This window comes from Hippopotamus amphibius, chromosome 3 (genome assembly GCF_030028045.1).
Source record: "Hippopotamus amphibius kiboko isolate mHipAmp2 chromosome 3, mHipAmp2.hap2, whole genome shotgun sequence".
In the NCBI taxonomy this organism is placed as follows: domain Eukaryota; kingdom Metazoa; phylum Chordata; class Mammalia; order Artiodactyla; family Hippopotamidae; genus Hippopotamus; species Hippopotamus amphibius.
This window is the reverse complement of record NC_080188.1, coordinates 130,870,543-130,896,402: the sequence shown is the minus strand read 5'-3', so window position 1 is coordinate 130,896,402 and position 25,860 is coordinate 130,870,543. Positions and strand designations below refer to the sequence as shown.

At 51.3% G+C, this 25,860-nt stretch overlaps 1 protein-coding gene across 1 annotated transcript; it reads right to left on the bottom strand.

Annotated features, from left to right (window-relative positions):
* Window positions 1–10,787: 10,787 nt before the first annotated feature.
* MRGPRG (MAS related GPR family member G) lies at window positions 10,788–11,759 on the bottom strand. The gene is given in 4 exon segments (XM_057727185.1): window positions 10,788–10,840; window positions 10,843–10,986; window positions 10,989–11,051; window positions 11,054–11,759. Coding segments are annotated over 4 exon segments (966 nt in total).
* Between the last annotated feature and the right edge of the window lie 14,101 nt (window positions 11,760–25,860).

Sequence of the window (25,860 nt, the reverse complement as noted above, 5' to 3'; positions counted from 1 at the left end):
GGGTTGTGAGGCACTTCTGCAGGAGGCCGGCCCCTTCCCACCTTTCCTTTGTGGGCAGGAGGCAATGGGGGTGAGGTTTGCTAGCCTCTGACAATCAGGACAGGCCAGAAATCTGGATTTTGATGTGAAATTTCCCAACTGTTAAGTGCTGGCAACTAATTAAGATTTAACCCCTGTGAATGGCAGCAAAGGTGCCTGACCTCAGGCTCGTGGGTCCCCAGAGGCTGACCTCTGGCCCAGGGATGACTGCTGAGGGCCTGCCCTGTGTGGTGTCTGATGAGCTCTTGGGCCGAGCAGGGTCCCTGACTCCCACTAGAGGTGCTGGGTGTCTTGAGGCTGTGAAGCATCCTTGTTGGCAGCTCCAAACAGTGATCTTGGTCTCTTCTCGAAGCCCCTGCCTTGGCTCCTGGGGCTGCTGGAGGGTGACCATGCAGACAGCCGGGCCCCCAAAAGCCCTGGCTGGCAAAGGCCGGCTGGCAGGTGGGATGCCAGCACACTGCACGAGGGCAGAGAGGGAGGACAAACAAGCTGAGGGCCTCCCTGGACCTCAGAGCAGCTTTCCTGCAGGTCCAGGAAACACCCATTCACTCTGCAAACTCTCAGCCCCTGCCCAGAGCCAGGCCTGCAGGCTGAGCGGGGCACAGAACTGAGGGCTGCAGAATCCACCCCGAAGGGGCAAAAGCACTGCTGGGAGGGCCGATGACAGCCCTGGGAGGCCCCTTCTCTGGGAGGGGTGTGTGCTCACCCACAGGCATCCCCTGGGAGGAAGAAACCGATGCTGTAGCCTTGTTTAGTCTATTGCTAAGACCTGCTGATTCACCCATAGGTCACAGGCCTGGGTCCTGCCCCTTTTCATTCTGACCACAACCAGCTGCTCTGAACCGCATTCATAGGTTGAAGCCCTGACCCCTAGTGGGATGGTATTGGGAGGTGGGGCCTTTGGATGGTGATTAGGTATGAGGGTGGGGCCCCATGATGGGATTAGTGCCCTTATAAAAAGGAGCAGGGAGAGATGATCTCTGGCTGCCACAAGAGGAGAGAGAGAAGGCGGCAGCCTACAAACCAAGAAGAGAGCTCTCACCCTTGCCCCACCATGTCAGCACCTTGATCTTGGACTTTCAGCCTTTCTGTGAGAAATGCATTTCTGCTACATAAGCTGCCCAGCCTGAGGTGTTCCTGTTATGACTCCTGAACCTACAAAGACACTAACATCACTTGATTTACACCAAACCTTGTGTAATGTGCTCTCTGAGCAGTGAGTCACCTCATTTATTTCTCATGCAGCCTCAGGAAATGGGTGTGGGCCCCCAGCCCTTGGGGACATACACATTTTGGAATTCAGAATTATCTTATGCTTTTCATTATGAAAAAAGCATACAATGAGTTCTATTTCTGGTTTGGCAGAGTAGCTGAAATCAGATTAACCCTACTGATTTCAATAATCAGAAACTCTGGAAAAAACAAGAAACAACTGTTGGAAGACATGGGAGAGGAAGTAAACGTGGACAGAAATTGGAAGGATGCAATTTGGATTAGTTTCTTTTAGCTCCTCTGACAAATGAGCATGAACTTGGTGGCTTAAAGGAACAGAACTTCTTACAATTTTAAGGCAATTGATTAATTAGTTAATTAATAACTTTATTATAAGTTATAGAGCCTATAGTTCTGAAGGGTAGAAGTCTAAAACGCTGGGCTGGGGACTTCCCTGGTTACACAGTGGTTACGACTCTGCGCTCCCAATGCAGGGGGCTTGGGTTCAATCCCTGTCAGGGAAATTGATGCGGCATGCCACAAATAAGGAGCCTGCCTGCTGTAACTAAGACTTGGTGAAACAAACAAACAAACAAACAAAAGAAAAACTGCTGGGCTGTACTCCTGGGGGGCTCCAGGGGGAATCTGTTCCTGCCTTTTCCAGCTTCTGGGGGCACATGTGTTCCTTGGCCCATGGTCCCTTCACCCTCACAACCACTGGTGTAGCATCTTCTTTTCCTCTGACTCTGCTTTGTTGTGTCTTCCTTCTGCTTGCTGTACCGTCTCTGGTCTTCCTGACTCCCTTTTATAAGGACTCTTGTGATGACACTGGGCCCATCCAGACAATCTAGGGTAATCTCCTCACCTCAAGATGCTTAATTTAAGCACACCTGCAAAGTCTCTTTTGTCATACAAGGGAACACTCAAGGGCTGCATGGATTAGGGCATGGGTATCTTTTAGGGGCATTTCCAGCATACCACGAGCACAGGTGTTTGTAGCTGTGTTTTTTTGATGGGCTGATTCTTTTATCATCAACAAAACAGCTCTGGGTTTATCTCTAGTAACAATTTTTTACTTAAAGTCTGTTTTGTCTGGTACTAGTGTAGCCACCCAAACTCTTTTTGGGTATTGTTTGCATTTTATATCATTTTACATTTAGCCTATTTGTGCCTTTGAATCTAAAGTGTGTCTCTTGTATGTTGTATCATTTAAAAAAAATCCATCTTGTAATCTGTGCTTTCATATGGAGTGTTTGTATTACAAAGGGTGTAGACATCTTTGGGAGACGTTACTCAGCTTATGTTATGATTCTGGGGCAAAGGAGACAAATTGGTGAGCTCCACATCTATTTAGCTTTCTCCTGTGGTGCCCTGGAGATTGGAGGCAACGGAAAGTGGTTAGTTTTACTGGGATGGAAGACAGAGATTGGAATTTGGGGCTGCCAGAGGGACTGGAAATTGAAGGAGAAAATTCCAGGATGGAGGGATACACAGAGAGGAGATCCCCCTAAATTTGTGTGCAAATATCCCTCAGATCCTTGAGAGTTCCTAAACTGTGCAAGCATAGGGAAATACTTCAAGGAGCCAGGGAACTTAATCTGGAAGATTAAGTCACTGAGCAGAGATTTTGGCAGCTTTCACATGCTGGGAAGAGAGTTTGGGGTTCAAGTCTGGCCAAGTTAGAGAGGCTTTGACATACCTTAGATTTTCCATGGCAATCCCAGAAGGATCACACCTTGGGAGTACAGACCATACACCAGGAGGATTGAGGGCTGTATTTAGATCAAGGGCAAACTAAAATGAACCTACCCTGACAAACGGTAAAGCCAAGTCTCTAGAGGAACAAGGTGATTCACTAGTAATTTAATTGTTTTCTGGAACAGAACTTAATATTTTTTAGAAGTAGATATCATAATTTAGAGTATTTGCAATGTATCATCCACAATAAAAAAAATCACTACACACAAGAATGAACACTTAAATGTGACCCACAGCCAAGAGAAAAAATAATTGATATTGGCAGACTCACAAATGTCCCAAATACTAGAATATCAGATAAGAACTTTCAAACAGCTGTTATAAATATGTATAAGGATTTACAGGAAAAGATGGACAGGATTGGTAAGCAGATGGTAAGTATCAGCAAAGAAAAGGAAACTATAAAAAATTCAAATAGAAAATCAAATACTGAAAATCACAATAGCAAAAATGAAAATTTTAGGGACTTCCCTGGTGGTGCAGCGGTTGAGACTCCAAGCTCCCAATGCAGGGGGCCTGGGTTCAATCCCTGATCAGGGAACTAGATCCCACATGCCACAACTAAGACCCAGCGCAACCAAATAAATACATAAAATATAAAAAAAAAAAAAAAAAAGAAAATTTTAGTGGATGGGCTTAAAAGCTAAATGGACACAGTCGAAGAAAGGATCAATGAATCTGAAGATAGGTCAATAGAAGTCACCCAATCTGAAGCACAGAGAGATATAATAGTGATAGTGTCCACCATCACCATCACCACCATCACCACCACCATCACCACCATCACCGCCATCACATCACCACCATCACCACTATCACCACCACCATCACCATCACCATCACCATCACCACCATCACCATCATCACCACAATCACTGTCTTCATCATTGAGCATTGCACCACATCACATGATGTAAGATATGTATAACTGGTGTCTCAGAAGAATAAGAGGGAGAGAAGAGAACAAAACAATATTTTACAGAAATAAATGGTGAAAAACTCACAAAATTGTTGACCTGTATGAACCCACAGATTGAGGAAATTCACTGAATCCCAAGTAGAATAAACACAAAAACAACACCATTGCAGCACTTCAAGGTCAATCTGCTAAAATGCGGAGGTAAGCATTTCAAAAGCACCCAGAGAAAATAGATATACTATATGATGGGGATGGATAACAATATCCAACTATTTGAATAATAATAAAGTTTGACATCATCTGGAAGAATGGGAACTGAGTACCATGGAATGCTGTCTTTAAAATGCTGAAAGAAAAAAACTCCTGTCAACCTAGAATTTTATATTCAGTGGAAATAGACTTAAAGACACAGGCAAAGTAGAGTCATTTTCAGATAGACAAAAGCTGAGAGAAATTATGATCATTAGGCCTGAAATACTAAAGGAAGTTTTTCAGGCTGAAGAGAAGTGATTCAGATTCAAAAGTAGAAATGAAGAGCCCTGGAAGTGACACTTGCATAGGTAACTATAAATGGATATTTTCTTCTTAATTTATATACAGCAAGGTAATATAAATATATGTTGGGGCTTATAATATATGTAGAAATTAAATATATAGCAATAACCCAAAGAGCTGGAGAAAGATAAAGAACTTATACTGTTGTAAGGTCCTTATGTTGTATGTGTAGTAGTTTACTATTAATTGTAATAAGTTAAAGGGGCGTATTATAATCTCTGGAGAAACCTGCTAGAATATAAAACAAAGAGCAGTAGCTAAAAAGCCAATAAAGAAGATAAAATGGGGCACTAAAAATTACTTGATTAACCCAAAAGGAGGCAAGAAAGGAAGCACAATAAGACAATGTACAGACAAACAGGTAAATAGTGACAAATAGAAAACAGATAAGAAGATGGAAGACTTTCACTCAACTATATCAATAATTATAGTAAATGTAAGTGGACGAAATGCTCTCATTCAAAAGCAGAGATTTTCACATTGGATAAAAAAAATACTACCCAATAATAGGCTGTTTACAAAAGACACACTTTAAACATAAAAATGCAGATACATTGAAAGAAAAGAGTGAAAAAATATGACGTGTAAACAATAATCACAAGATAACCAGTGCAGCTAGTTGTTATCTTCAAATAAAGTAGACCTCAAGGCATGGAATATCACCAGATATATTTTATCACCAGAGATAAAGAGATAAAGAGGAAAATTTCATGACTATTAGTAATCTATTGCTTCATAACTAATTACTCAAAGTTCTATTATCTCATAACTTCCATAAGTCAAGAGTTGGGGAGTGACCTTTCTGGGGTAGTTCTGTCTCAGGGTCTTGCAATCAAGATGTTGACCAAGGCTGTGATCATCTGAAGTCTTGACTGGGGCTGGAGGGTCCACCCCCAAGATGGCTCGTTCACATTCATGCTAAGTTCAAACAGTGAAATGGAAAAATGCCCTGAAAAACAAGACTTTCTAAAACTGATGCAAGAAGAAAAAGAGAATCTGGGTAGCCCTATATTGGTTAAAGAAATGGAAACTGTATTTTACACTCTTTCCACAAAAGATGGTTTCTCTGGTGAAATAGCACTGGTCTTACCCCAATTTTTACGGAATAAGAGGGGATAACTGATACTCCAAACTGACAAGGGCATTTGACAAAGTAAGCTAGAGACTAGCATCTCCCATGAATGTAAATGCAAATACTCTATCAAAAGATTAGCAAATCAAACCCAACAACATATAAAAAGGATAACATATGAGGGTGAGTCAAAAATTATCCGCACTCCGGTTATTATTAAAACGTCTGCTGGCCGCACTGTCTCATCAGTGCTTTCTGTTCAAGACTAATGGCCCCCCAGTCACTGCTGTACAGGTATGAACATGTTACATCAGTTCATCTGTAACTGCAGTGTGAGTAAAAATGGATGCTCCACTTGTGGTTTGCATGAAAGAAGAGCAGCGTGCAGTGATTCGTTTTACGTGGTCTGAGGGTGTACCTGGTGCCGTTATTTATCGAAGACTTTGTGCGCAGTATGGAGAAAGTGTTCTGCTATGAAGATGTGTGTATGAGTGGATAGAGAAGTTCAAGGAAGGTCGCACAAGTATTAGCCATTGAGAGGAGCCGGATTCACTTCTGATGAAGTGAATAAATTCTACAGCCAGAGTGCGGATAATTTTTGACTCACCCTCGTACTATGGCCAAGCATGGTTTATCCAAGGGCTACAAAATTCATTGGAAAATGAATAAGTGTAATTCACCAAAGTAACAGATTAAAGGAGAAAAACTGCATGGTCATCTTTACAAAAAAAGAAAAAGATTTGATAATGTTCAATACCAATGTATGATAAAAAAAAAACCCAACTTTCAGAAAATTAGGAATAGATGAAAATCATATCAATATGATAAAGGATGTATACAAAAAGCCTGCATGGAACATCATATTTAATGGTGAAATACTGAACGCTTTCCCTGTAAGCCTGGGAATACGACAGGGATGTCCATTTTTACCAATTTTTTTGTTTGAGATTTTTTTTTTTTTTGTGGAGCATTTTAAAAGTCTTTATTGAATTTGTTACAATATTACTTCTGCTTTATATTTTGCTTTTTTGGCCACAAGGCATGTGGGATCTTACCTGCATCCCCTGCATTGGAAGCTGAAGTCTTAAGCACTAGACCATTAACGAAGTCCCCGTTTTTACCATTTCTCTTCAACATTGTATGGGAGGTCTTAGCCAGTGCAGTAAAGGAAGAAAAGGACATAGAAGAAGTAGTGAAACGATCTCTATTTGCAAACAACACGATTGTGTACATAGAAAACCCTAAGTAGACCTCAAAAAGGCTATCAGAACTAATTTACAAAGTTGGCAGAAGAGTTACTCAATCATATAAAAAGTTAAGATCAAACAATTGGAAAATGAAAATAAAAGATAATTTTGCATAGCATCAAGAAACCTCAAGTACCTAGGGGTAAATTTTCCAAAACTTGAACAAGATACCTACGCTGAAAACCACAACACATACTTGTGGTTTATTCAGTCAAAGACTGAAATAAGTAGGGGTTAAACATGCTTATTAACTGAAAAACTCCATACTGTTAAGATGTCAGTTCCCCCATGAATTTTTAGAGAATAATTGAATAGATTCAATGCAATCCCAGTCCAATTTTCAGTAGATTTTTGAAGACATTGTCAGGCTGATTCTAAAATGTGTATAGAAATGCAAATCTTGAAGAAGAAATATAAAATTGTAGGACTTAGACCACTTGATTTCATGATATGCTTTAATGATGGTAATTAAGACAGTGTGATGCTGGTATAAGGACAGACAAATAGACCAACAAAGAACAGAGTCCAGAAATAGACCCACCATATATAATCAACTGATTTACAATAAAGGCACCCATGTAATTCATGAGAAAAGGGAAGTCTTTTCAAAAAATGTTACTAGAATGACTGGTTATCTACATGGAAAAAAATTAAAAGAAAACAAAAACCAGCCGAAACTTGACTTCCTCTGTTTCACACCATCTACATTTAATTTGAGATGAATCACGGAAAGACAGACCCAGGAGGAAGGTCACGTGTGTGTCTGGTGCCCCGTGCCCCCCTGGGGTGTCCTCTGTCCCGTGTCTGGTGCACACCTGTTCCCGTCCCGGGGTCCAGCTGCCACAGCCTCCTCTGGGGCCACCCGCCTTTGTCTTCTTCCCAGCACATGCCTGTGTTTGTGGCCTTTCAGGCTGTCCCTCACTGGGGGCAGTCCTTTGCTTACACTACTTTGTAAGGCTCAGCGCAGACATCCCCTCCTCCTGGAAGCCTCCTCTGCTTTCTGAGTGGGAGGATATGTAACCCTCTTCTGTGCTTCCCTGACACTAGGGTGACGTGAGGATTTGTCACCCACACTGGAACACAGGAGGGTTAAAGGGACAGGCAGTCTGATGACTATCAAAGGTAAGTCGGGACAAACGGTGCCTCCCTAAGCCTCTTCACACACCGTCTTTGGATTGTGTTGACATCTCTGTCCCTTCTCCAGATGCCGAGCTCCTTGGGGATAGAGCCCACACCATGGCATGACCCTCCCTCAAGCTCCTGCTCTGTGCCCGGCCCCAAGTTGGCCCTGTTGGGGTTTGCTGGCTGAAAGGGGAGAGTGTGGCTGAGAGTAGGCGATGGGCTGGGGCGGCTGGACTCTGCTGTGAGCACCTGGGCCCCCTCCCTTCTCTGACCTCCCGCTCAGGTGTTCGGTCAGTGGTCAGGCCTCAGCTGGCTGGGAAGGTCCCAGGACCCAGGACCGGCCTGGTCTGAGTCCATTCGGTAGCACTCCACTTTAGCCTCACCCTCGATTCCCTTGACCCCACCATTCACACCATCACCCGTCCATCCATCCACGGTCCACCCATTCCACAAATACTCGCAGGCCCTCCTCTTGGGCATCCTGTTCTCGGCCCAGGGAGACAGCTCCTCCCAGGAGCCCGCCTTCCAGTGAGACACAGGGACACTAACAGGGGCGCAAACACAAGCGCAGGAAATGCAGTGCGCGGTGGGGCAAGGGTGACCCCTTGGGTGCCCAGCCGGGGCAGGTGTGCACCAGAGGATCTGGGGGCAGAGTGCCAGCTGCCAGGAAGCTCCCGCTGTCACAGGACAGACGGACACAAGGACAGACCCCGATGACCCAGCAGGATGTGCTAAGAGCAGGGACGCCAACAGGCAGTGCGGTGGGTGTGCTGAGGTCAGGGTGGGTGAGGCCATCCGGAGCGCTGCTGGGAGGCAGAGGTGGAAACCGGAGAGGCGACGCGGTTGCTCTTGAAGGGCAGGACAGGCCCCAGCATGGTCTGCCCTCTGCCAGCCTGGCTGCCTGCCTCCTACCTCCGGATCCCGGGAAGGGGATGCCGCTCCCTCTCCTTCTGCAGACCTGGCTCCCTGCTGTCAGGTGACTCGCTGGAGGTCACCCAGCTGGAGAGGCGCCAGCGGGACGGGAGCCTAGCCCTGCACAGCCCCGTCCCTCCAGGTGGCCATCACTTCTCCAGGATCAGGAGACACACACTGGCTCTTTGGGGCCCAGGCTGGCTCCCGTTGGCCCCGGCAGTGGGTTCCGGGGCCAGAGGTCCCGCACTCCCCATCTGTCTAGCCTGGGCTGTTTATCACCCGCCCCAGACACTGCCAACTGCCTGGCTGCCAGTCTGCCCCCCGCCAGCAACACACAGATGGACGGCCCATCAGGGGGCCCCACAGCTATTTCCGGGGTCTGGGAGGAAGAGGCTGATGCTGGGCACCTCTGAAGCTGCCCCAGCCCTCATCCCGTTTCCAGGCCCTCCAGGAAGGAGGCCACACCCCTCCTTGGGGTCTGCCATGAAGTGGTCCCATGAATGGACCGTCCCTCTGCACCCTACCCCCCAAAGCCAAGGCTGGGTTCCTCACCCACCTTGCTGAGCCTGTGGGACAGGACGGCCTTTAGGCGGCCAGAGCCCTGGACTCCGTGGGCTGGAATCATCCAGTCCTAAGGGCACAGTCTGGGGAGACCAGGCAGGGGGACCAGGTGTGGCCAGGGTCTTGTCCACCCCAGGGAGGGATGGACAACCTGCAAAGGTGTCTCTCGGTTGGGGGCTATAGGTAAGTCTTTCTTCTTTCCATTTCTTAATGTTCTCCAAATTTCCCATAATGAACTTTTTTTCAGTAGGGTTTTCTAGCGAAAAAAAAAAAAAGACAACTCCTAAAAGCAATTCTCCTGGAGTCGTAAAATGCCTTGTTGTAACACATTTCACATAGCATGTCTTCATTTTGGTAAAACCTGAAATTTCTGTGGGTCTCCATTAGAAAAATAAGCACGGCCGAAGGGTTCTATGTGCAAAATATCTCCCTCTGGGTCCAAAGAATTTTGGGGATTTCTCTTTTCAGTATTTTCTGTAGGACTTGAAAGTCTTCACGATGACCATGAGCTGTTATTTCGAAAAATCATCAGAAACACACAAAATGATTTGTACTTTGAAAACTGAAAGGAATGATGTCTGTTCCCTCCTTCCCTCCCTCCCTTCCTTCCTTCCTTGAGGGGGGTGAGCAGGTAGGAGGTGGTGCAAACACTGGCCGGTCAGGCTCTGCAGCAGGTAGGCAGGTGGGTGGGGGTGATGGGTGAGCAAAGGATTCCCGAGAGGACGGGAGGTTGAAGATGGGGGCTGGGGACAAGAGCACCCTCCAGGCAGCAGGTGTCCAGGACCCCGGGTCCGGGGGTGGCGGGGCTGGAAGGGACAGGGGAGGGCCATGCTGGCGCCCAGCTCTGGGGTGACCCCGCTTCTGCCAGTGCACTTTTGGGTGCTTTTGTTGAGGAAGCAACGCCATCTAGTGGCCTATGGGGAGACTGCTGGGCAGGCCCTGGGGTTGGGGGGTCACCTGGGGGCTGGGGAGGGGTGTGTGGGTGAGGCAGGGGGAGAACTCTGTAGTGGAAGGGTCACAGCACGGCCTCAGGGAGAACAGGACCCTGCCCAGCCGGTGTCTGGGCTCCGAACTGCCCAGCCACCCACATGGGCCTGGGGGGGGCCTCTTCCCTTTCACCCCTGCGCTCAGCTGGTGGCAGGGTGGGGAGGAGGCAGGAACTCGGGTGCCCGTCCTCGCCCCAGTCCTGGCGGCTCCCCACCTCTCTGCCGTGTCTCTGGCCTTGTCCTCAGGCTTTGTCCCCTGCAGGCTGGGCATGGGGGAGTCAAGGCCACGGCTCTCACACTGCCCCCAGCCCTTGGGTCCCCAGGGCAAGTGAGCTGGGGTGGGGAGGGGATGTCATGTAGTCCTGGAGGGTCTGGTGAAGGGTTGGGAGGGCCCCAGGCGGCCCCTACACGCGGCCCATGGGCAGGGACAGCCCCCCGGCCCCCAGCTGGGCCCCCTCCCGCAGGCCCGCTGGAGGACCACCCGCAGCGGCTCCCGCTTGCCCGGCTGCCGGCCCAACGTGAAGCAGATGAGAGGCCTGGCGCTGCAGTGGACGCAGGCCAGGAGGGTGGCCAGCGGGAGGAACACGGACAGCGGGACGTTCAGGGGTGCAGGGTCCAGGAGAAGATGTAGCGGAGGCCGCAGAAGAGGAGGAGGAGCGTGGAGCCAGGACGACGCCGTAGACACGGGGGCGCTGGCGCTGGGAGCAGCCCGCCACCCAGGCGAGGAGGACGAGCCCGGCCACGCAGGCCAGGGACAACAGCCACGTGACGCTGGCCACGTGGTACCGCAGGCAGGTGAGCAGACGCGTGCTCTCGTGCAGCAGGCTGCAGGTGTTGGCGAGCAGCACGGCCGGCGCGGTCAGGGCCCAGATCAGGCTGCGGATGACGCCCGACGCATGTCTGGGGCTGCAGCCCTGGTAGCAGGCGGGGAAGAGGTCGGAGAGGCAGCGCTCGGCGCTGAAGGCTGCCAGCAGCCACAGCCCCACAGCAAAGGCCACGAAGGTGACGGCGGCATAGAGGCTGTCCTCAGAGCCCAGGGCTGCCTGGACGGCTGAGAAGCCCAGCTGGCAGCCCAGGAACAGGAGGTCTGCGGCGGCCAGGTGGAGGACGTAGACGGAGAAGGGGCCCTTCTTGATGTGGAAGCCGAGGTGCCACAGGACCAGCATGTTCCCCACCAGCCCCCCGAGGCCCATGGCCAGGGTGAGGTAGAAGGCCACGCTAGTGAAGGTACCCCAGAGCCCGAACATGCTGGTGGCTCGGTGGCCGCGGCAAGGACCCTGGAGGGAGGTGACAGACGTGGCCGTTGGCATCACCACGTGGGAGGGTGGGTGGCGTCCTGGTGCAGCCAACAGACGCAGCTCCAGCCCGGGGCCCATTCCTGGCCAGTGCTCAGTCCTTGGGGCCTCACGACCTCTTTGTAAAAGGAGGATTTGATCGGACGCATGGAGATGAGGCTGGCCGACCAGGTGTGTGGACCCTGCCCCTGGCTGGATGGTTAGACTAAAGGCACAGAGATTGACTGACAAGGCCATGCACCATGGTGTGTGATGTTGCAGAGGTCAGCGACGGCTGGGCAGGTCTCTGCAGGCAAAGGGGGCTCTTGTGTGGACATGACTCAGGGACTCCACGCGGGGCCTCCCACCCTGGACGACACTCTTGAGGGGTCCCCGCCCCCGAGGGTCTGCTGGGCGGTGTCCAGTGGTGGCCCCGAGCACCCTCTGTCCGGCACTGGTCATGGACGAGGGAGGGGGAAAATGTCCTGGCAGGGACAGTGGGTGGCTGGGCAGATAAGGAAAGGCCGGGGGACACCCTGGGCCTCCTCTGCTCTCCTGCCTGGACAGGGAGTCAACCTGGGGCTCCCGCTGCCTGGCGGTCAGGCCCCATGCTACTCTGAAGCCTCAGCAGGTGTGGGGATTTGGTGACGGGGCCCCGGCGCCTCTGGGGAGAAACTAGCACACGTGCTTGCTGCTGGGCCCCTTGGAGGAGCAAGAAGCCAAGTTCAGTTCTAGTCCAAGGGGAGAGACCCCGTCACAGGGAAGTGGGGGCAGCCGGGGGTCTCAGAGCAGCCCCTCGTTTTCCTGGGCCCCCGTCCCACAGGGTCCACACTGGCCTCAGAGAGGCAGCAGAGGGACCCTTGGGACCCTGTCTCCGGGGTGAGGAGTCGGGGGAGCAATGGGGAGAGAGAGACAGAGATGGGGACACCCAGAGAGACAGAGAGACACGGCGGGGGTGGGGGGCCCGCTACACATACCTTGGGTTCTTCCTGCAGTCACCCCTTTGCTGGGCTGTGCCCCTGCCGGGACAACCCTCGCCCCTGCCCACTTACCCAGGTGCTGCCTCCTCTAAGAGCCTGGAACCTCCCACAGCCCCCGGAGCCCCCCTGCTGCACCTGAGAACCCTCGCTGGCACTTTCTCTCTGGTTGTCCTTGTGCCCCGGGGGTGGGGGGGCTTTGATCTACCCCTTTACCCCCTCCAGGCACACAGTGACAGTGTCTTGGGCCCCAGAGAGACAAGTTGGACTCTGGCGTTGTTGGGGGGGGGGTGGGGCGCTGTGTTGATCTCCCACCAGGGCCTCAGTCTCCCCAGGTGCACAGAGGGGCTGCGTTAGGTAGTGGGGAGGGGGCCAGAGCTGGGGCTGTGCTGGGGGGGGGGCAGAGCTCTGCTCCTGGAAGGAGGTGGAGGGAGGCATGGAGGAGGGGTGGTCTGGACGGCTGTCCTTGTGGCTCTCAGAATGGGCACACCTGCCCCATACATTCAAATGGGGACCCAGAGTGACGGTTGTAAATCGGGCCCCCACCAGCCTACTTCCCCACCCACCCCCGACTCCCAGTCCCTCGGAAGCCCGGAAATCCTCAGGTGTGTCTGGAGCCAGGCCAGGGGGAGCAGGTGGGGCAGATGCAGGGGCCTTAAAATGTCTCACCTGCTGCTGGGGCGCCTCTCTGCTCACCGCTGCCAGGGGCTCCTCCCGGGCCGTAAATCCTCTCGTGTCCCCGGGGCCCGGCTGGCTGGACCGGGGTAATCGGCCAGTTCCCTGGAAGTGGGAGGGGTCCTCCCGTTCACAGAATGAGCTCAGACGGAAGTGTCCTCCTTGTGGTCCAGCCCTTCCCTTCCTCCTCAGCCTGCGAGGTGCGTGGAGGGTGGGAGCTGCAGCCTGGGGGCCAGTGCCCAGTGGGGGCTGGACCACACCTCCGGTGGTTCTCCAGAGGCCGAGCCAGCTCTGGCATCCCCTGGATTGTGGGAGAGATGCAGTGGCCAGGAGCCTGGCCCTGTGGCCTTGAGAGAAGGACCAGCGGCCAGGAGCCTGGCACTGTGGCCTTGAGAGAAGGACCTAGCCCTTCCGTGCCTCAGTTTCCCTCTGCTTGGCCTGACCGTGCCTGGACAGCTCGTGCCTGGCCTGGGGCTGGATCCCTCAGTGGGTCACTGGTCAGTGCTGCTGTGGGTGGTCTGGGGCGGCAGATGGTGGCCCCTTTCCCAATGCCCCACCCCGACCATCCACCTGTGGGCCTCAGACCCTGGGGTCCCAGCCACCAACAGATTCTTAGGGGTTAAAATACTTTCCCAGACTTTGTTCTGCAGAGCTGAGTGCCCTGACCTGGTCCTGCTGAGGACTCGCCTTTACCGTGGCTGCTTTGTGGCCCTGGGGACTTAGAGTGCAAGTCAGAATTTAGGTGTAGAGATGCTGTCTGTCCTAACATTGTTCAAATGGCTCTGGCTTCTAACTCATTTCTGTGACACAAATGCCGCCTGTGGAGGGAGTGTTCCGCACAGCCTATGACTCCCAGCCGAGGTCCCCCGGCTCTCCAGCCACCCGCGTTTCTGCACATGGCTTTAAGGAGTGAATAGCTGCATGGCTTCCAGGTCCAGGACCGGGTTTCCTCCCGCAGGGCCCTGCCACCACCCTGCCTGCTCTGCCCACCGGATCTCGGAATGCTTTCCTGCTGCCCCTCCCCCTCTCCCCCAAGGTCACTTTCCCCTGAGCTGTCCCTGGCTCGGATACTTGAGACCACACCCCAGCCTGCCCTGCCCCCTTCCCTCTGCTCCCCAGCGCCTGCCCCACGTGCCACACCAGCCCCCGTGTTCTCTGCCCACTGCTGCCAGTGGGGCCTCAGGCACGCCCGGCTCTCAGCACAGCTTCGAGAGGAGCACCTGCCCTCAGCCTGTAGGCAATGATGGCGGCAAATGCCTGCTTGGTGTGTGTCCTGTGATGAATGGGGGCCCCCCAAATCATGTCCTGGCCAATCCCTGCAACCTCATTGGGAAGCAGGGAGAGTTTTGAGAAGAGGTCATTCTGGATTACCAGGGTGGACCCTAAACAGAAGGACACGTGTCCTTATAAGCGACAGGAGAGGAGAGACACAGAGGAAGGGCCACATGACCACGGAGGCAGAGACTGCAGGGACGCGGCCACAAGCGCAGGGATACAAGCGCAGGGATACGGGAGCCCCCAGAAGCTGGAAGAGGCAGGAAGGACCCTCCCCTGGAGCCCTGGGAAGCCTTGATTTCAGACTCTGGCCTCCAGACTGTGGGAGGAGAAACGTCTGTTGTCACAAGCCATCCCGTCTGGGGACCTTGGCCCCGGCTGCCCCAGGACACGGATGCAATGTGGGTTGCATGCCGTATGCTCGCCACGGAGCAGCTTGTTTACGGCACAAGCGCCTCTGAGACGCCGCCAGCCCTACTTGCAGATGGGGAAACTGAGGCACAAGAGCCGTGAATAGCAGACCTCCGTGGTGGTGAGGGGCTTGAGCCAGACCCCCGCCCAGGCTCTCCCTGAAACGTGCAGCAGTTCTCAGAGCCGCGGGCTGTTCCCAGACCCTTGGAAGCCAGGGTTGAGCCCTGGCCTCGTGCCGTCGCCCAAAACACTGTGTGCGTTTGTTTGGACGCATCCTTCCCGAGCTTGTTCACTGCTGGTGGTCCGTGTCCAAGCCTGACCGTGCCAGCGGGGGCCTCGACTATGCCCAGTGGCCGGTACTCGGCCGTTTCTGACCTACGAAGTGGGCAGCTTCACAAAGTTCAGACTAAACCCAGCCCTGGAGCCCCGGGCAGGCCAGTGTGCCTCTGCCTCTCGGTGTCCACATCAGCAGACTGGGCCTGGTTTTGTCACACCTCGGGTGCGTCGTGGGGACTCTGCGGGGAGCACACGGTGGGAGGGAAAGGGAGCGGGGCGGGGGTCCAGGGGTGGGGGGATACAGGAGGTCCCATCGAGAGCCGTTCCCATTGGTGTGGTTTCCACGGCCATCTGAGCCTCAGGACAAAAATGTCTGACTCTGGGACCCAGAGAGGGTAAACGAGGTTGCCCAGGCCCTCCAGGGGCAGCTGGGGAGTGGGGACCAGAGGAGGGTCTCACCCTCCCTGGCAGCAAGGTGTCCCAGGCCCAGGGCCTGTCTGCAGAAGGCACGACCTAATGACAGTATTGTCCTTATCAGGAATGGCCAGGCTAACACCTCAGGGGACGTGTCATTCAGTGGACAGAGTGTCACTCATAGTTCTCTAGGGGAGGGGGCACTATTGGGGACCACTGCCCGCCAGGGAAGCAGGGTCCGGTCGGGAGGCCGAGCGAGGGGGCTGTGTGGGTAGGGGCCTCCATCGTGGTTTCCGCAGAGAGGATTGGGGGGTCAGGGTGAGCAGGCTTTGGGCTGGCTGGTTTAAATCATCTCAGGGGGGTCTGGGGCACAGGGACTGTCCCTGGCTGATCAGCGCAGGAGATAGTGGCCCTGAGTGCTGGAGCCCCATAGGGGAGGTGGCGGCGTGTGGGCTGTGCGTCGCTGGGTGTGCATTTGCAAAGTGGGCTGCAGGCAGTGGTGTGCTAACGCTGCATTGGCCGAGTGTGGGAGGGGAAGCCCCTGTGGGGTCAGGAGGTCCCAGGAGTCAGAGCATCAGAAACACAGAAAATAAAAGACGGGGTTGCTACAGGCAGGCGCTGTGAACTGCTGGGGGCGAATGGGCCCGGGTCTGAGGCTGCCCTTTCTGCCTCCCTTCACCTTCCTTGCTCCTATTTTGGGGTCTTGCACGGCCAGGGGCTCCCAAGGGGTGCCTAACTCCTCTTGCACAGGCGGCAGGGGGCAGAGGACCCCAGGAAACCAGACCCCTCGGCTGGCACTCAGCTCTGCGGCCTCCCATGTGGGTCCTGCCTGGACGTTTACATGACATCATGCGTCTTACGTGTTCAACCCCGTGACCAAAGTGGTACGGACTTGGCACTTGTTGACTTTTCTTACCTTTATTACCACTCCAATGACTGGAAAATGGTTTTAAAGAATTAGGCCTTTTCTTTCAAAACCCCGTCACAAAAGCACCAAGCCCACTGTCACACGCGTGGAAGCCCTGCAACCCACTCAGAGCTGCAGAAGCAGCCCCTCCAGCTGGTCCTCTCTCACCCCCGTCCCAGACGGGGAGCAGGGGTTCCAGAAGAATGGTGTAATTCATGAAAAAAAGATAAAGCTTGAGTGGATTTCATATTTTAGGTTGAATATTTTTGTGGTGTTTTTCCAGCTCCTGAAATAATCAAATAGCTGAGGAGTGAGCCTGGCTTCACACAGTGAAAACAAGTGATCATTTAAAACTTGCATCCAAGGTGGGGGTGGGGTGGGGGATGGAGGACTCCCTTGGCCCCTGGCTGGCAGGCTGCCCTGTGCCCCGGGCAGCCCCCCTCAGGTCCCCGAGGAGGGGGCAGTGTCCCCCACCCTTCCCGGGAAGGTCTTGCTGCCCAGGCAGTGATGTGCCTGTTGCCGAGAACCCTGTCCTGGCCTGAACGGCCCCGGGGATCCCGAGGTCCTGGAGGGGGGGCTCGGGTGGTCACTGGCCCTGGTCCTGGGGCCCGGCCTCCTTGGACCTGGAGCTGCCTCCCCTCCCAGCCTGACTCAGGCCACGGGCTGAGGTCTGGCTTTTCCCTGAGGTCAGAGGGGAGCAGGCAGGGCAGGGAGATGAGAAATTAAGGTGCCCTTGCCTGGGGGAGCCTGGAGGCTCAGCGGCCTGCTTGGCCTGGGGCTCCAGCTGGGAGGATGGCCGCAGGGTCCTCTGGAGTTAAAGGCCAGTGTCAATGTCTCCCCAGGACCCAACGATCAGTGCCCCAAGGCAGGGGGACACTGTGAACTCGGCCAGAAAGATGGAACTTGAACTGTACACTGAGGAGGGATGCAGGTGAGTGAGGGCAGGCCCAGGCTGGGCAAGGGAGAGGGAGTGGTGCCCACCCCAGCCAGAGATGTACGGGAGCCTGTCCTGTCTGAACTGCAGCCAGCCTGACCCTGGGCTGTCCTGGAGGGGAGCTGGGCCCTGTAAACACTTCAGTGCCAAGGGTGGCCTGGCTCGAGCAGCAGGTGGGGAGGGGCCAAGGCCAAGGCCCTGGGGGCTGAGGATGGAGAGCCTAGGCCTCTAAGGAGGGGAGCTCTACTCTATCACCCCCACTCCCCCCACTCCTACCCCCACCCCTGCCCAGCCCTGCATCAGACCATCAGCGTCTGCTTCTCCAGTGGCCCCTGGAGTGGCCCTGCCTTGTGCCTGCCTCTGCACAGTAGGACAGGCCCCCAGAGGCCCCAGGGCTCAGGGCTGGGACCCCCTTCTCCAAGCCCCTGGTCTCCCCACCTGTCTGCCCCCTGCCCACCTGCCCCCCAGCCCTTGAGGGGCTGAAAGGAAACCCCACTGCCCCTCAAACTTCTCTAGGTGTTGGGACTGTGAGCCTGGAAGGTGGGGCTCGGGGTTCCAGACTGCCCTGAGCAGTCCTGGGCAGCTGGGGGCCACAGATGAACCCCTGGGAGCCTATCAGACTCAGGCAAGGCAGCTTATTCCCTCCCAGCCACCCGTGAGGGTCAGTGAGGACAGACGTGGACGCACCGGGGCCTCCATTAAAGCGCCGGGCTCTCCAGGGGCTGGCAGATGGGCCCTGACCCCGCAGCCCTCCCTGAGGTCTCTCGGACCACAGGACGGGGGCCAAGCAGGCAGATGTGGCCTGCTTGCATACCCATGCCCAGGGGTCCATAGAGACCCCAGAGGATGCTGGATTTCTGGGGCTCCTCGGGGAAGGTGCACCTGCTCCCCAAACCTCTGGACACAGGGGTGTGGCCTCTGGGACGGAGGGAGCTCCTGAGGGTCACTGAGCTGTGTCTTCTCCAGACAGGGCAAAGGGTCTGGGGGTGCGGGGCACTGGGGCAGCCCGTGTGGGGCTGAGGACATCTGAACCAGCTGCGGTCCCGCTGGTGGAGGGAGCGTGGTCTGGGAAGTCACTCCTGGCCTCTCTTTCTGCTCTGTCTTACTTAAGCCCTCTGAGCCTCAGTGTGTCCATCTTTAAAATGGGGTATTCCACTTCACGGGGCTGTTACAAAGATGACATTCACACGCACGCAAAGCTAATCTACCACCGTGTGAGCTTGCTGTTTTTCTCCATCTCATCCTCTTTGCTTTAGGTGTTTTTGAAGGACCCAAGAAGACATGTGTCTTCTCTGCCCACCCAGGACACCAGGGGACACCAGTGGCGACTAGCTTTTCTGAAGCTCTGGGCAAAGCGTGCATCCCAGGCATGGGAAAGGGTGTCGGTGGGCAGGGGTCCCCAGGGAGCCTCAGGCAAGTGAGGGACCCTTGGAGGGTGGGGGATGGATCTGCCTGTGAATTGCATCTCACGGGCTTGAACAATGGACTGATTTTAACAACGGCCCCACCCAGGTCTTCTGGAAGCCCATCTCTGAGCCCCGAGTTCTGCCCCTGCATTTCCTCCTCTACGAGGAAATATGAAACATGGAAGAATATGGGTGTCCCTACTGGGGGGGGGGAGAAAGTTTTGGATCAGTGCCTTGTTCTGAGATTTAACAAGTGGCCTTGTGACATCACCAGTTTCCTGCCTGAAACTCCAGATGACAAGGTCATGCTGTTCTTGCTTCTTGGTGGGCTGTCTCGGAAGTTTCCCTCCATTTTCAGAGGTCTTTAACAGCATTGGAACCCTGACTGTGAGGGTCTGGTGGAGTTCTCTTCTGAGACTTGTGAGTCTGGGGCTTTTGGTGGGGTCGTTCCTTGAAATCTTTATTTCTTCTGTGGAAATCAGTTCATTGACTTATTAATGCTTTCTTTCTCCACCGATGTCAGTTTTGGTATTTTTCTAGGAGAACATTCATTTCATCTAGGTTTTCAGATTTATTTGCATAAAGTTGTGCAAAGTGTTTTCTTATTTTTCTAATTTTTCTTGTTCAGTGGCATTCCCCTTTGCTATTTTTTAAAATTATATTTTCCTCCTGTTATTCTTGAATAGATATGCTGATTTTTATTTCACTGTTTTTTCAAAGAACTAGCACTTTATTCATTAGTTCTATGTTTTGTTTTTCTCTACTTCATTAACTTCTACTTTTGTATTTACTGTTTACTTCATTGTGCTTTATTTCGATTTACTTTTTTCCCCAAGCATTTTGTGTTTGGAATTTAATCCATTGATTTTTATTCCTTTATTCTACTGATGTAAGAATCTTAGGGCATGAATTTTCTTCTTTTAACTGCTCTAAATACATCCTGTAGATTTTGACATGTAGTGTTTTTATTTTCATTTTTTTTAAAAATACTGAAATTTGAGTTTCGTTTTCGTTTCACCCAAGAATTGTGTAATAAAGAGTTTTAAAGGTGGAAGGACCTTTCCGAGTTTTGATTTTGTTATTAGTTTACAGACTTATTGGGTTGTGATCAAAGTCCCAGATATTTCATTGTGATTTTAGGGAGAGTCCATGGGAGTTTGGCCCATGCACTGTTCTTACTTTGCTCTGACTTTAGAAGCCCACCCTCAGGTAAGATGGGACTCTTACAGATGATAAACATTTATTGCTATTTTAGGCCACTAAGTTTTGGGATAATTTGTTACACAGTGACAGCTGACTTCTGCATTGCCCGGCACCCACTTCCACAAGCAGGGACTGGAGCCTCTTTCTTTTGGTGGGGAAGGGGGAAGGGTCCAGGGGACTGGGGATAAGGGTCCTCCATGTTCTCCTCCTTCGCTCTGTCCCTCTCCTGCTGTGGGCAGCCTGGGTAATTAGTTCCTTCTAGGGCATTTGTGAAAGTGCTATGGGATGCTCTGAAGCTTTGGGTCGGGACTGGAATCTCCAACACCCAGAGATGTGGGTCAGGTCTGATGTGGGGTCTGCTCCCTGTCCTCTGGATTCATTGCTGTAGGGAAGGCCCACCAGCCCTGTACGGCTGACCCCATCTTCTCTAGGGTCGACTCTTGGAAGAGGTGGTGATGGTGGAGGGTGGCCAGCCCCTTGGAATTTAGCACCTTTCATGCCAGCGGTTGTAGGAAAGAACTTGATGTTGATGGAATTACCCAAGGCCTCTCTGTATCGCTTTGTTGGCTGATGGGAGCAAAGCACTTTTCAGTCCAGCCAAGCCTGTGTTACAGAGGCTGGAAGATGATTTGGCCCCCTGCCCACCCCCGGTCCCTCCAGGACTTAGAGCATCATCAGAGGATCTTCAGAGGATGCAGGGTCCTGGGGAGCCCCTCCTGACCTCTGGGGCTGGGGGCTGGGGGCTGGGATGATTTTGAAAAGCTTCCCAGGTGATTCTGATGTGCTGAGCTGGATTTCGTTCACTTATTTACAATGTTTATCTCTCTCTTACCATGTGCCCTGCAGTCAGGACTTGTGACCCACTCTGTGATCCTCTGGACCTCATTCTCAAGGTCAAGGAGACCTCCCTGACTACATACATGCAGAAAGTCTCCTTGAAGGTCAAAAAGGGAGTGATGTCAACCTACCCACAGACCTCTTTGCTGGAATCCATCTTGGCTAAGAGATGCTCGCGCACAGGGGAGGACCCTGAGATAAACCAAATACGGACCCAGAACAAGGAAAAACAAGAGGAGCGGGCAGAGGAGACCCAGAAGAAATGCCTCATAAAAGTGATGCAAACTGCCATGAGGGCGCGACTCTTTATCTGAGCCTGCCCGTGTGTCTATCCACATGTTCCCTTTTCCTCCTAATAAACACTTTACTTGTTTCACTACTTGCTATTTTTTTAAATAAATTTGTATTAGTTATCTATTTTGTACATATTACTGTATATATTGTTTCACTACTTTCCATCTCTATGTGGAAATTCATGTCTATGCATCTGATGGGCCAGGGCCTTGTCACAGGCCACTGGTCCTTGGTGGTCTGGTGGCTAGGAGTCAGGGCCCTCACTGTTGCAGCCTGACTTCAATCTGTGGCTGGGAACTGAAAATCCTGCTTCAAGCTGCTGCAGTTCGAGGCTACCTGAGATCGTTCTTGCAAATGCACGGCCTGTCTTTTCCATGTGACCTCCTATCGCCTCCCCACCCCTCTGCCTAAAGGCCGTTATCTCTGTCCCCTGAGCCCAGACATCTTATCTCCTACGGCTGGAAGAGCCGGCAGCTTCAAGCAGTAAGTCTCAGGCAACCTGGGCAGAGAGGGGCAGACCTCATCATCCCCATGTGTGCCTTCATTCACTCTCATGCGTGTTTAAGAAGCAATTTCTAATAACATTACATGCATTTTAAAGTAAGCGTGAATATTATCATGGTCTATACATCACTCTGCAAAACGATGTTTTTAATTTTTCTTCTTTGGTACATGTCACTCTTGTTTACTCATTTTAACAGTGGTGTCAGATTCCATTGTGTGGGTATATCTCTATCCATCCTTGTTTATATATATATTTATATATATATATATTTCCTGCTTTACTGTGTTTCACTCTAAGAAACAATCTTTCCACCAACAGTGCAGGAGGGTTCCCTTTTCTCCACACCCTCTCCAACATTTATTGTTTCTAGATTTTTTGATGATGGCCATTCTGACCGGAGTGAGGTGATACCTCATTGTGGCTTTGACTTGCATTTCTCTAATGAGTAGTGATGTTGAGCATCTTTTCATGTGTTTGTTGGCCATCTGCATGTCTTCTTTGGAGAACTCTCTACTTAGGTCTTCTGCCCATTTATGGATTGGGTTATTTGCTTTTTTGGTATTAAGCTGTATGAGCTGCTTGTATATTTTGAAGATTAATCCTTTGTCCGTTGTTTCATTGGCAAATATTTTCTCCCATTCTGAGGGTTGTCTTCTTGTCTTGTTTACGCACTGTTGGTGGGAATGTAAGCTGGTACAGCCACTATGGAAAACAGTTTGGAGGTTCCTTAAAAAACTAAAAATAGAACTACCATGTGATCCAGTAATCCCACTACTGGGCATATACCCAGAGGAAACCATAATCCAAAAAGAAACATGTACTACCATGTTCATTGCAGCACTATTTACAATAGCCAGGACATGGAAGCAACCTAATGTCCATCAACAGAGGAATGGATAAAGACAACGTGGTACATATGTACAATGGAGTATTACTTAGTCATAAAAAAGAGTGAAATAATGCCATATGCAACAACATGGATGGACCTAGAGATTGTCATACTGAGTGAAGTAAGTCAGACAGAGAAAGACAAATATCACATGATATCGCTTATATGTGAAATCTAAAAGAAAAAGGTACAAATGAACCTATTTACAAAACAGAAATTGAGTCACAGATGTGGAAAACAAACTTACAGTTACCAAGGGGGAAAGGAGGGGTAGGGATCAATTGGGAGATTGGGGCTGACATATACACACTACCATATATAAAATAGGTAACTAATAAGAACCTACTGTATAGCTCAGGGAACTCTACTCAATACTCTGTAATGACCTATGTGGAAAAGAATCTTAAAGAGTGGATGTATGTATGTGTATAACTGATTCACTTTGCTTTACAGCAGAAATTAACACAACACTGTAAATCAACTATACTCTAATAAAATTAATTTCAAAAGTAGAGATTGCTTTGAATCTACAGATGGATTAGGAGAGTATTGCCATCTTACGAACATTGTCTTCTGATTCATAAAAACAGGATGTTTTTCCATTTCTTTAGGTATTTTAAAAGTTCTTTCAACAATTATCTTTCGTTTTTAGGGTATACACTTTCCACATTTTTTTGCTAAGTTTATTCCTGTTTTATTATTTTTGATAATACTGTAAATGGAATTGTTTTCTTAATTTTAATTTTGGATTTTTCATTACTAGTGTATACAAATGCAGTTGTTTTTGTGTATTTGTCTTATACCCTGTAACTTGCTGAAGTTTAATATTTTCAAAATTTGTTGTAATATTTTGTAATAGCAAAATGAAACAACATAAAGATCCATTAATAAGAGAATTGCTCGTATTTTTTGACAAATCATGCCAATAGTATATTTTGCAGCCATAAAACAACCTGTATATAAGTTCTGTAACAGTATGGATAAGGATTTATAACATTAATACCAAGAATGTCAATAAGTATGTTTATTAGCAGCTCCAGGCACCCCAATACAGGATAGGATGGTGAAAAAAGGTGGCTTAATGAGAGGAGCTCCTGCTGCTCCTCGGGGCCATCTGGGTCCCCATTTCCTCTCCCTGAGGCTCCCCTCACTCGCTCGTCTGGGAAACACTCCGTCTCCCTATCATTGTCTATCCACTTCACCCAAATGATTTTTTTTCCTAGCTGTTATTGCCATCAAAGAAGGTCAAGATTGTGTCTGAGTTTTTCACTGTTTACCCACTTGTGCCAAAAATAAGTTTATGGGGCAAGAGGCACTTTCTGAGCAAAAAGACACTTTCCTGTCTGGGAAACCATTGAGAGGAGATAACGGAAGGATCCTGGGAGGAGCTTCAACGGAGGGAGATTGATTACAGGACACCAGTGCAGCTCACAGATCCAGGGCTGTTGCAGAGACTGGAGAACTGAGCTTCTGAAGGGTCTGCTCTCATGTGCCTGGAGAAAGGCAGACCTCTTGATTTTCCAGGTCTACCTCCCTGCTCTACGGAAAGGGCTGTGTTAGCACCAACAGCTGTGAGGTGCCCAGTCTGAACGTCAACCCTCTCTTTTCCTACCTGACTCCAGCATGGGCAGAGGGTAAGTGCCCGGGGCCACAGCAGGGTTACACCTGCTGTGCTTGGAGCATCCTCTGTGGCTCACCTAAGATGCCACAGTCTTGTGTTTGAAAGAGGCATGCCACTAAACTCTCATGAGTGGAGTTTGGACCAAAAGGAGAACTCCCACCCCAACCCTTAATGCCCCAACGTTTCCCCCAATGATAAAATGATATGTGTGTCTTGACAGCCCAGGGGTATCATCTACAATGGCAGAAGGTGTTGGGGTGCAGGAGGTAGAATGGAAGACAACAGATTCAGTGGGAGCTATTTGTAGAATGGATGCTCTTACCCACTCTGATATGTACTTACTGTTCAGTTTCTCCTAAAGAGGGCACCAAACAGAGGAGGCTATCCTGGCCAAGGAAGTTGGGGACAGGAGGAGGTCTGAGCCCTAGGACACTTCCAGGTGGACCATGGCTCTGGGCCACGGTGACTGGATGCACTCACCTCCCCATCCCTCCATGGTCTGGGGGATGCTCTGGTTTCCACCAGGGGTTGGAGGGACAGTACTCACAGCCTCCCATGTGTGATCCTCATGTGGTCTTTCTCCACAGGGGTGCCCAGGAGAGTCAGAGCCCAGACCTGCTAATACAGTTCTGTGGGTTCGTTCTTCAGGATAGACAGATGAACCTGGAAACATATCCAGGAATGTGTTGGCGGGGGAGCTGTCTCTGCTCTTAAAGACCCTCAGCCCCATCAACGTGCTGATTGCCCTCTGCGGAGTCCTCTTGAATGGCGCTGTTTTCTGGCTGCTCGGTTGCGGTGTGAAGAACCGCTACTTGGTGTACCTCCTCCATCTGGCTGCCGCGGACCTGCTGTACCTTTCCTGCAAGATGGTGATATCCTTGCTAATGACGCTGAAGGTTCATCTCGGAGTCCTATTTCCCATACCGCCTTTCTTTACTTGGGCACCTCCCTTCCTGATCATGGTGTGTCTGTGTCTCCTGGTGGCCCTCAGCACAGAGCCCTGCCTGTGCGTCCTCTTCCCCACCTGGTACAAGTGTCACCGCCACAAGCACCCGTCGGCCATTGTCTGTGTCCTCATCTGGGCCCTGTCCCTTGGCTTAGCCATAGTGAATTTATTTTTCCTAAATTACTTTCAAGATGCCAAGGCCTGTGTCATGTTTCTAACAGTTACCGGTGTCATTGTGGAGTCCTTTTCTTCATGATGTGGGGGTCCAGCCTGACTCTGGGCATTAGAATCCTGTGCTGCTCCCAGCAGCGGAAGCCCACGAGGGTCTTCACTGTGATCCAGGTCTTGGTCATCTTATTCCTCACCTAGGCCCTCCCTATAATTCTGGGGCTCTTTATACCAGATTTCAGAAGCCTGCTCCGGGCCTCTGGCTTGCAAGATTTTTTCCACATTGTGAGATGCAGTGCCAACCCTGTCATTTACTACTTTGCGGGTAGCATCAGGGAAAAATGGCTCAAGGAGCCTCTCCGAATGATTTTTCAATGGGCGTTAGCAGATGAGACCAAGATCAAGGAGAGACAAAAACAGCTGGCATAGACCCTATGCAGTGGCCAGGCTCCACTCAGAACATGA